This window comes from Diadema antillarum, unplaced genomic scaffold (genome assembly GCF_040938485.1).
Source record: "Diadema antillarum isolate AM-2024a unplaced genomic scaffold, OU_Dant_1.0 seq00001301_RagTag, whole genome shotgun sequence".
Taxonomy (NCBI): domain Eukaryota; kingdom Metazoa; phylum Echinodermata; class Echinoidea; order Diadematoida; family Diadematidae; genus Diadema; species Diadema antillarum.
The window spans coordinates 104,364-115,083 of NW_027272079.1; the positions used below are offsets into that span (position 1 = coordinate 104,364).

Consider the following 10,720-nt stretch of genomic DNA (forward strand, 5'->3'; position numbering starts at 1 on the left):
CTCAAAGGCGTATGATTCGTATTTCTTACCAAACAAACTAATAGAACAAGGGATCGAACCCCACGTAGTGATGAATGGCGCTCAGATCATAAGTCTCGAAACACGGGAGCCAAAAATTAAGGTTAAAGACTCTTTAAATTTCTTTCAGATGCGGTTGGCAAAACTGCCCAAAACATTTGGCTTGCAGGAAATGAAGAAAGGTTATTTTCCCCATTTTTTCAACACTCCCGATAATGCCAATTATGTAGGACCACTGCCAGACAAACGTTTCTATGGCGTGGATTCCATGATGAAAGCAGACCGAGAACAGTTTAATGCTTGGTACGATGAGCTCGCGCTAGCCAATTATGTCTTTAACTTTCAGGAGGAAATAAAAGCCTACTGCGAGAGTGATGTCAATATCTTGCACCAAAGCTGCAAGATATTTAGAAGACACTTCAAAAGTGTGAGCGCAACAGAGGCTAATCCCGAAGGAATAGATACATTCATGCGCTGTCTGACGCTTCCCAGCGCGTGCAATCTTTTGTTTCGAACGAACTACCTTAAGCCCAAGACAATCGCGCTCATTCCCCAGGAAGGGTATGGAAAGGGGAAAAGACAGTCCTCCTTAGCCGGAGAGTGGCTTCATTTTGAGGCACAGCTTTCAGGATTTCACATCCGACATAGTTTCAATGGTGGGGAAAGAAAAGCACACGGACGTTTCGTAGATGGCTATGCCGAAAAAGATGATGAAAAACATGTTTGGGAGTTTCTCGGGTGCTTTTATCACGGGTGTCGCGAATGTTACGGTCCCAGTGTCGAAAACCCAAAGCTAGGCAAAGCAATGGGTGTACTGTTTAATGAATCCATGAAACGTCTTGATGCGCTCAAAGAGAATGGATATATTGTACACTATATTTGGGAATGCGAATGGAAACAATTGCGCCAAATGGCTGATGTACATCCACACATTGCACACCTTCAAATGGCTTTTAATCAACAATTAAATCCACGTGACTCGTTCTATGGCGGGAGAACTGGAGGGTGTTCGCTCTTCTACGAGGCGAAGCCCGAAGAAAAAATCCTTTACTATGATTTCACCAGTCTTTATCCCTTTATCAATAAGTTCGGCAAATATCCTGTCGGCCATCCCAGAATTATCTATTCTAACTTCCCTTCACTGTCTCGAATTTTTGGACTCGTCAAATGTAAAATATTACCTCCTAGACGTCTGTTTCATCCAGTGCTCCCCCATCGCTCAGGGGGTAAACTTACTTTCCCTCTATGCAGGACCTGTGCAGACACCTTGAATCAGGGGCCCTGCAAGCACGCAGATAGGGAGCGTGAGTTAGAAGGCGTGTGGGTATCGGAGGAACTGAAAAAAGCTGTAGAGATGGGGTATACGCAACTCCGAATGATCGAAGTATGGCACTTTGACAGGTATACAGTGTACGATCCCAAAACAAGAACGGGAGGACTGTTTGCGCAGTATATAGACAGCTTTATGAAAATAAAGCAGGAAGCCTCAGGCTACCCCTCCCATGCCAGTACTGAAGAAGAACGTGAAAAATACATTCGAGATTATTTGGCCCATGAGGGAATTCAATTAGACTCTAAAAACATCGCGAAAAACCCCGGTTTACGCGCCATTGCCAAGGGCATTGTTAATGTGCTGTGGGGGAAATTTGCTGAGAGACCAAATCTGAAACAAACGCGCTTTGTCAAAACCAGCGCTGAGTTGTTAGATTTCTTAAAGGATCGCACTATCGAATTACAAGACATTCTCGTTCTAAACGACGACATGGTAGAAATTCATTTCAATCAAGCCGAAGGCTTCGTGGACCACAACGTCAACACAAATATCATAATAGCCAGTTTCACGACGGCATTGGCGCGACTGAAATTGTATTCTGTCTTGCAGAGGCTGAACGATAGGGTCTTGTATTACGACACTGATAGTGTAGTCTTTAGAACAGACCCAACAGTACAACATCACGACCCCAAAACCGGCGATTTCGTTGGTGACTTGACGGATGAACTTGGTGAAGGCGAGTTCATTCAAACCTGGCTTTGCGGTGGTCCTAAGAACTATAGTTATCGCACCAACAAAGGCAACACCGTGTGTAAGGTGCGTGGATTTACCTTGAACGAGGCAAACTCCCTCGTTATAAACCATGACTCTATGCGCGAATTGATACAAGGTGAACCGGGATGTCTGAAGACTATTGTGGAAAATAGAATTCTCAGAGACGTAAAAAGCAAGTCCGTGTACACTTCCGAGAGAAAAAAAGACTACAGGGTAGTCTTCACGAAACGAGTTAGATTACCAGGTGGCACGACACTGCCTTATGGACACGCGGACATTCCTCGCTTATAAAGACCTCAATGTGTCTAATTGCCAATCATTCGCTGTTTATACATTGTCGCAGAAGGTGGTACTTTCTCATCAGCTCTGTACCTACCGCTGGCATTGTCGTTGCTAGGAAATCATGGATAAGTCGCGCGCATCATATATGTCCACAGTGCTCAGAAATGTACTGAAAAGTACCAATGCTGGTACAAATGTATTTTGTTTGGCGCTTTTTGTATTTCTCTTCTTTCTATTGTTTTATCTCGAGTCTTTGCTCACTAGAGATGCCCATTTGTCAAATGGAACGGATGGGTTTGATTTTTCCTTAAATAAAACTGACGTTATCCCCGATGTCAGTTCTTTCGCGGGCGCTTGATTGCAGCGCATTATACCGTTATGTTGCTCTTGAATATACCGCGTAGTTTTAACAGTTTGCTTCATATCGTCGTCTTATTCTTTTAAGAAACTTAACTGAACCCACATCTCACGTATGATAGAGTATTCCGTTCACTTACTTCGTTTGACATTTGCTCTAATTTCATTTACAGAACTTAATATCTTATTGTGTTATTCATATAGCTATATTTGTACTATTTGATGCCGTTAATTACAATGGATGCCCGACTCAAACATAGTTTTTCATGTATGGTGGTCGGACCGAGTTTTTCAGGGAAAACCGAATTCGTGAAAAGATTACTGAAAAATGCCTCGGAAATGATCGATCAACCTCCTCGCAAAATTATATGGTTTTACGGGGAGTATCAACCGTGTTACGCGGCAATGACACGATCCTTTCCGAATATTGAATTTCATGAAAATTTACCAGCAGATTTCAATGATTTGACCGACCCCTCCCGACCAGTGTTATTTGTCATCGATGATTTAATGGATGTGGCTGGTGATGACAAGAGAGTAGCCGCCTTGTTTACTAAAGGTTGTCATCATAGAAACGCGAGCGTTATTTATATCACTCAAAATCTCTTTCATCGTGGAAAGGAGTCTAGGACTATTTCATTAAACACGCAGTACTACGCTTTATTCAAAAATTGTAGAGACAAACAACAAATTGCTTGTTTAGCTAAACAGATGTATCCCTCGAAAACAAAGTTTTTTCAAGAGGCATTTATGGACGCCACAGCCGATAAATGGGGTTATTTATTCGTAGACCTTAAACCAGACACGCCGGAAGAATTTCGTCTCAGAACGAAAATATTTCCCGGTGAAGTTCAATATGTATATGTTCCTAAGATATAAATTGTCGCGTTCGTGTATTAAGTCATTTATTAGTTAAAAATGTCGCGCCGAGTGAAGACCCACGCAGTCCTGCTCAAGACCCTCGCACACTGCTCTCCTGATCAACGGAAACTTCTCATCAAGACAGCTAACAAGAACTTCATTGACGCCATCTGTGAATGTGTTTTGAACGTGATCTGCGGTAATGTCAAGCTGTCGCAATCCCACAAGAAAACTTTGACTAAGCACAAGCGAAAACTCCGTAAATTAGCGGATCGTCGTACATCTCTGGCAGAGAGAAAACGAATCTTAAACCAACGCGGAGGATTCATTGGTCTCATTGCCAGGTTGATCACGCCTGTACTCGGAACTCTCGCTTCTAACCTCTTTGCATCGCCAAAGTAGACACTGTATAGAGGTACCGCGTTGATAATGGAGAATGCGCGCAAGATGGTGCTTGTGCCACAAACTATGCTTCATTCTCTCAAAAGTCAATCTTCATCACCTACAGAGCAGCGAATCAACGAATTGGACGATCAGATTCGTTCGGTGTTGGACAGGCCCGATCTACCAGAGTATGACAAGGCGTTGTTGTATTCGCAATACTTACAGCGGTTTTTGAAAGCGACGGACAACGTTAAGAAGCCATTGTCTATTGAAGTCGTTAGCGACAGCTCAAGAGACAATGACAGCACGCATCTAGTAACTCATGGACAGAGGGTCGCGCCAAAATCTGAGGACGCAGTGGAGCGTGACATCTTGCAGCACGTGCCTAAGAATTTTGTGAAAAGAGCTTCGCAGTTGCTGGAAAAGATGAAAAGGTGCGACGATGTGGGATGGACGGACAAAGGGGAGCTGATTGTGAGCGGGGAAAGTGTGCCTGGCAGTAACATTTGCGACTTAATGTACGACATTTTCAGAGAGCGAAGTGGTTATATTCCTACTGGTAGTGAACATTTTATTCGTGCGCTGGCTCGTTTGAACATTCCAGAGACTGCGTTGACCAATCTCAGCCGACGTGACCAACTTCAACGTGTTAAGAGGGGGAAAGATTTGGAGACCCCGATTCATCGTCGTTTAGATTCTCCAGACCCCAAAATGTACACAACCCCTACTACAACTAAAAGTTATACACGTACAAGGCGTACAAGAGCTAGTGATGCTAATGGTTCTCAAACCCCAAAGTGGCAATCTTTTTAAAATACGGCTTAAACGGTATGACCACAATCCTCGTTAACCCGAGCTGTTCTCGTTAATTCGTGTAATGATTTTATTGTATGTTAATTTACTACTCTTCTATTTCAAACAGTTATGTACAATTTTAAATAGTAGCCCTTACCATTATGATCTGCGTGTTGATCTAGGTGGGTGTTGAAGTACGCCATCGATGTTGCGTATGGGGTGATATGAAAGTGTGTACACAAGCATTTACATACTTAATATGTATCATTATATTTTACGAACGATGATTTTTTGATTGTATTAACGTTAACATCGTTACATATCCCCAACCAATTATTTCATCAGGTGACCCGCAATGTGTATATAAGATTGTACGGTCTATGTTCAGATGTGAAGGAGTGTATACATACATAATATTCTGTTTGAATGTATTTGAAATTTTGATGCTAGCTGTTCTTTTGAATTTGTCCGCATGATATAGCGATTGACTATACTATCTTAACGTTTCTCCACTTCAACATTTCATCGTCTGAACATTTCGACTAGTTGCTATGTAAATATTGTAAATATAAGTTCGCGTGACGTTTGATTTTATCTGTGGTGTTTACCGAATGTGTCATACATTTTATCTCCTGGCGTAGTTGTACATAATATGTCTTACTTCATGAAACGATGTAAATAGTCAAATCCTGCCTGGTTTATGCATTAGTACATTCAGTGGTGAAAGTAGTTGTTTTTATTATTATTCGTAGTTAATTCCATAAAGACCGTCATATTGTACATATATCCACCACTTCGACGTTTCGTCGATTCGTCATTTTGTCATTTCGTCATTTCGTCATTTCGTCATTTCGTCATTTCGTCATTTCGTCATTTCGTCATTTCGTCATTTCGTCATTTCGTCATTTCGCTGTTTTAAATCTGTGCATGTAACGCATGCAAATTTCTTTTTTTTTTAATGTCTGTTTACCTAGAATTAATAACTTTGACGAAACGGAAATACACTGTAAAATGTCTCACGCAGATTCTGCAGATTGATGACTACATCACCTCAATGGTTTATAAGTTGTTAATTATTCTTTCATCACCATGTATGATTTAAGCCATGCTTGAACATCGAAACATAATTGAATAATGTATTGTATTTTTTATATGAGGAATAGTTCTTTACGTATCCAGTGGAAATGTATATAGTTTGTTCGTTGCACGGTGTAATGATTTTTTTCTCACAATCACAAAACGTAGAAGGAAGCAAAGAAAAACAAGTACAACAAGGAGTAATTTATTTACATATTTATAGTCTGTTGTTTTATTGGAGAAAATAAAACGGGTACCACGTACAATATTCTTACGATACAAAACGCACTCGTTACATCTTATTTTTGTTTTGTCCTGTGTGATATGTGTTATACAGCGTGACTGAGGAAAAGAGAAGCGAGAAAGAAAACGAAGAGCGAAAGAGAAAATGAGACATATACTCGTAACGAAAATAACAAAGTGTGTATTACTATGAAGAACGAAACCCAGCCCAAGTTTAATCTAATATATATATATATATATATATATATATATATATATAGGTTACCTAATTTTACAAAGTATTCAAGCGGTTGTTACGCTAGGTACGCTAACCTAAGTAATATATGGTCTATGAATTGTAAATGATAATATATTCCATTGGTAACAAACTGTCACAATCACTCAACGTTTCGACATAAAGGTACAAACTTAATTCTCTTATTTTCAAACTAGCTTTCCCAGACATGAAAGAACTAAATACTGTTAGATATCTAGCAATCCACATCAAGAGAGAAGTTTACACTACGTTATACACGCTATTACAATATCTTCTTACAAACTATCGAAGCTACGTGCGATTTGTAATAGAGTAAAAGATGTGTCATGAACACGATGGGAAACATCAGAACGTCGATTAAACCAATCATTCACTCTCTTATCATTTCTCGTATAATCCTTGCCAAACACATTTAATACACTTCGAGTTGTTTGACCCCCTACTCGTTTCGTCACGTAATAGATACAATATTGTCCGCAAACTGTGGATACAGTTCCTTGTAGCCGTTTGGAATTAGAGGACCATGCCGAGGCATTATTGTCCAAAAACTTTACAAAGTCAAGACTGTAAGTTAAGGGTTCATATCCGTAAGAGTCAAAGAATTCGCCTTTTCCGTTGCAAAAGTAGAAAGCCACCCAGTGTGTTCCTGGTTTATCGCTAGGATCGGTATTCGCGATGAAGCACTGCTTCGCCCCACTAATTGATCGCGGTAGACAATTTGACGCATATACTCCTTTGAAATAGGGCTTGACAATAGGATCGTTCTCTAAGAAACGTTGAATCTGCGATGTATCCATAGTCGATTAGAATATTTCGACAGTCGGTTGTCCGGAAGAGGTTTTATTGGTAATCGTAGATGATGTTTCTGCTTTTATCAATCTGAATCAGTCCCTGTCCTTCCGAGTAGACGATACAGTTGACGGTGTTTGGAATGGCCACGTCGAATTGTAGCTCTAAGCGCAGATTTCCTTGCTTGATGAGATTCAAGTGACATCCGTCAGATAGGTCGGGCGTGAGGTCGAATGCAAAAAGGGTATAACCTTCGCAGTATTCTTCTCGATTGATGTTAATTCCCTTGTCTACAAACAGTCGGTTGGTTCCCATGAATAGTGAATTGTAAGCGTGAATGTAACTTTGTCCAGCTCCCGCTGCAAAGCTAGGACGTAATGGTCTCATCGGCACCGTTTCTCCGTCAATAGTGAGGGAGATGAAGTTGAGGCGTAAATGTTTAAAGTTGAAGGGGTTCTTGCCAAAAGTACCATTAAAGGCGTCTGTGTCAACGAATCCTACGACCACCCGATTTGGTAACTGTCCGTGAAATAGATTGTCTTTATTAATCGACATGCTTCCTGCAGGAATGGAAAAGGACTTCACGTCTACTTTGTTGACGGGGTATTTCGCGGTTGTCTTCTCCAAGGCCTTGGCGTGGTTTAACATGATGGTAGGACTGGTCTTTACTCTGCGAACGTAGAGGGCAGCAGATTCTATTTTAATTTTATATCGGGCATTCTCCGTCGAAGACAGAAGACAAAATGCGTCTTTGCTACGATTTAACTTGATTTTCAAATCAACCCCCGGGAGTAACAGTCTTTCTTGAAAAAAAATGTCGGCGTAAATCGGACCAAGTAGAGAAAGTAATTTACTCTCGACGATGAATCCATGTCTTTTCGCCAGACCGGGATTAGCTTCTGCAGAGCTTGCCAGCGGGTTAACGGCATCCATTTTCCCCGCTTTGTCCTTGTAATATAGTTGTTGAGTGAGTTGAGACTCTTTGGTCTCTCCTCCATAGTGCAGCAGAGATTCGATGTACGCTCTGTAAGGGTATGTATTCGACGGCTGAGACACTAGTTTTTCATTGAGCATGATATCAACTTGTGCAAAGAGAGATGGGAGAAACAGGTTTACGGGACCAACTGGGGCATCAGCTGGTAAAGCCGTGTTATCATTGTTCGTAACTTTGACTGTCACTTGAAACATGGTCTGAGAGAGGTCCAAGTATTCTTCCGACGTGCCGGACACGTTGAATTCAATGGGCCCTTCATCGGTGATGCTGCTAACGGGGTGATATTCTACCCATGGTCCTTTGACGATGCTCATTTGAGTGTGTGGTACCGTGAACAAATCCAATTCGGACTTGCAGCAGACATCGCTCTTGTCGTGTAGAAGCGCCATGTTCACCAAAGACAGCAAGGAGTGTATGAGACTGGTAAACGAATAGTCCGAATTAATCGAAGATGTCGCGCAAGCGAGCTCTTTTCGCTGGAGAATTTCGAGACCGAATGATACGCTTCCTTCCTCGCCTCCTTCTTTTAACTCTTCCTACAACTACTAATCGCGCTCCTCCAGTCTGATTCCCAATTTTTTTCTTTACTGCTCGAACAGTCTTTGAGGCCAGGTGTTTTCCCGCCCGAGCCACATTTTTTCTAGTTGCGCTTTTAAAAGATTGTCCGTTGATGGTGTCCTGAACAATGTTCATGCCTGTATGCATAGCTTCTTTTCCCAAAGCAACAGCCCCTCTTTTTAAGAGAGGAGTTGCGACTTTGAAGAGCCCCTTCACCAGACTACCCAGCCCGTGTCCTCTCTGCATGGATGCCCCGCGGAAGACGGGTAATCCCGAGCCATATTGGTCGTGAAAAATCCTTGCCGGTGCGCGAAATACCACCATAGTTAGACGTATCGCTGTGTAAATTTAGCGTCCAGCTAGTTCGTAGAGCGCTCTCTAAAGTGTAACTTCACGATCACTTTCCCGCGTTCAAATGGTACCACTTCACCCGATTCGGTTGTTAATATAATCTCTATCGTTTCAAAATTGTAAAGCTTAAGAGGGACGTAATGCGGAGTGATATAGGTATTGACGATATTATCGCGATCCTTGTCCGGAATGACTGCTATCGTCCTCAGTAAAGGTACAGCAGCGTCACCTACGTGTTGAAACTGAACGATATCAGAATAGACATAAAATGTATGAAATTTCATGTGTACATCCATTGGCATGGGACTCAGTGTTGATTCCGTGAGATGGCATTCCCCTTCAAACCCGAGCATCATAGCCAAACCACAGGGAATGAGGAGCGCCGTATTTCCTTCTAATCGGATGAAACATTTTCGTTGGGTCCTCTTGTAATAAAATGTGATGCTTTTACGTAATTTTCTCCGGAACTGTTCGTTGATCGAGTCAATGAGTTCCTCTCCAGAATTATAATATCCCGCAGGAATCTCAATTTTTTTCATCAGTGGAACAGCGTCGTCCGCTACTTCATTATCGTAAATAGTGAGGGTGTTGTTATCATGTCGTACATTATACCACGTGCACTGAAATTGAACTTCTGCCAACCCCACCTCGTAATCTTCGTTAAGTGAGAGAGGTGCGTGAAGCCGCGTTGTAAACTGACACGTTTTGTTATTTGGATAGTACGACATGGAACTATTACTGGGCAGCGTCACGTAAAATTGAGAAGCCATGTTCGATCAGCCTCTTCTCCTTTGTTCAAAGCGAAGAATGATAACGAGAGTAACGTGAATCGTGTTTTTAACGCGGAGTTAAGTGTCGAACCCAACTATCAAATTCTTTGCCATACCCTGACCAACGAACTAGGTATTCTTTCTGCCCATTGCGCATGCGCGTGCGTAAAACCTTGTCCACGTTGTAAGTAGTCTCCTTGTCTTTCGAAACTCTTATCAATTCCCTTTCATAGAACGTACCCTTCACTCGTTCCCCGTTGTAATCCTTTATTCTGTAGACAGGTACCCTCCTATTGACGCGGGAGCTGATTGTAAAGACCTCCCTCGAAAAATTTGCTTCGTAACCCTTTTCGAACTTTAGTTTGCTTTTACTAATACGAACTTGATCTCCGATTTCATACTTGAATCGTGGAGCTGTACGCTTCTTCCCTCGCATTGCCCTACCGTAGAGACTTTTTATGGCACGCTTTTGATTCTCAATATTCACGTCTTTTGGTTTCATGCCGATACTAGAATGAATGGTGTTGTTATAGCCTTTGACCAAATCTTTTATTACACCGAGATACCTGTAAGTGTTTTTGAATGTGAAGAAGCGCCACATTTTTGTTCGCAGCGTTCTATTGAATCGTTCAGCAACGCTGGCTTTGGTTTCATTTTCTGTTGTGTAGAAGTGAATGCCTTCTTTCTCGAGATATTTCTGAAAATGTCTGTTTGTGAATTCCGAACCTTTGTCTGTATGTAGCATTACAGGCACTCGGCCCTCTTTCAAGATGCTTTCGAATGCCCCGACAATGTCTTTTGATTTTTTGTTTTTTAAAGGAACCACCCAAGCATATTTCGACAGTACATCTATACACGTCAGTAAGTAGCGATAACCATTATTAAACCTTTTCAAATTTTGAACATCTACAAGATCAGCCTCCCAGATTTCGTCGATT

General features: G+C 41.7%; 1 protein-coding gene across 1 annotated transcript; it reads right to left on the reverse strand.

The window, feature by feature from the left end:
* Window positions 1–7,160: 7,160 nt before the first annotated feature.
* On the reverse strand, window positions 7,161–8,492 carry LOC139708106 (uncharacterized protein F54H12.2-like). Its single transcript, XM_071620084.1, has one exon. It carries the CDS (start codon window positions 8,490–8,492, stop codon window positions 7,161–7,163), a length of 1,332 nt encoding a protein of 443 aa, XP_071476185.1.
* Between the last annotated feature and the right edge of the window lie 2,228 nt (window positions 8,493–10,720).

Excerpts from the sequence above, each read along its gene's own strand:
- LOC139708106 (XM_071620084.1), bottom strand. The coding sequence starts at position 8,492 with ATGGCGCTTCTACACGACAAGAGCGATGTCTGCTGCAAGTCCGAATTG.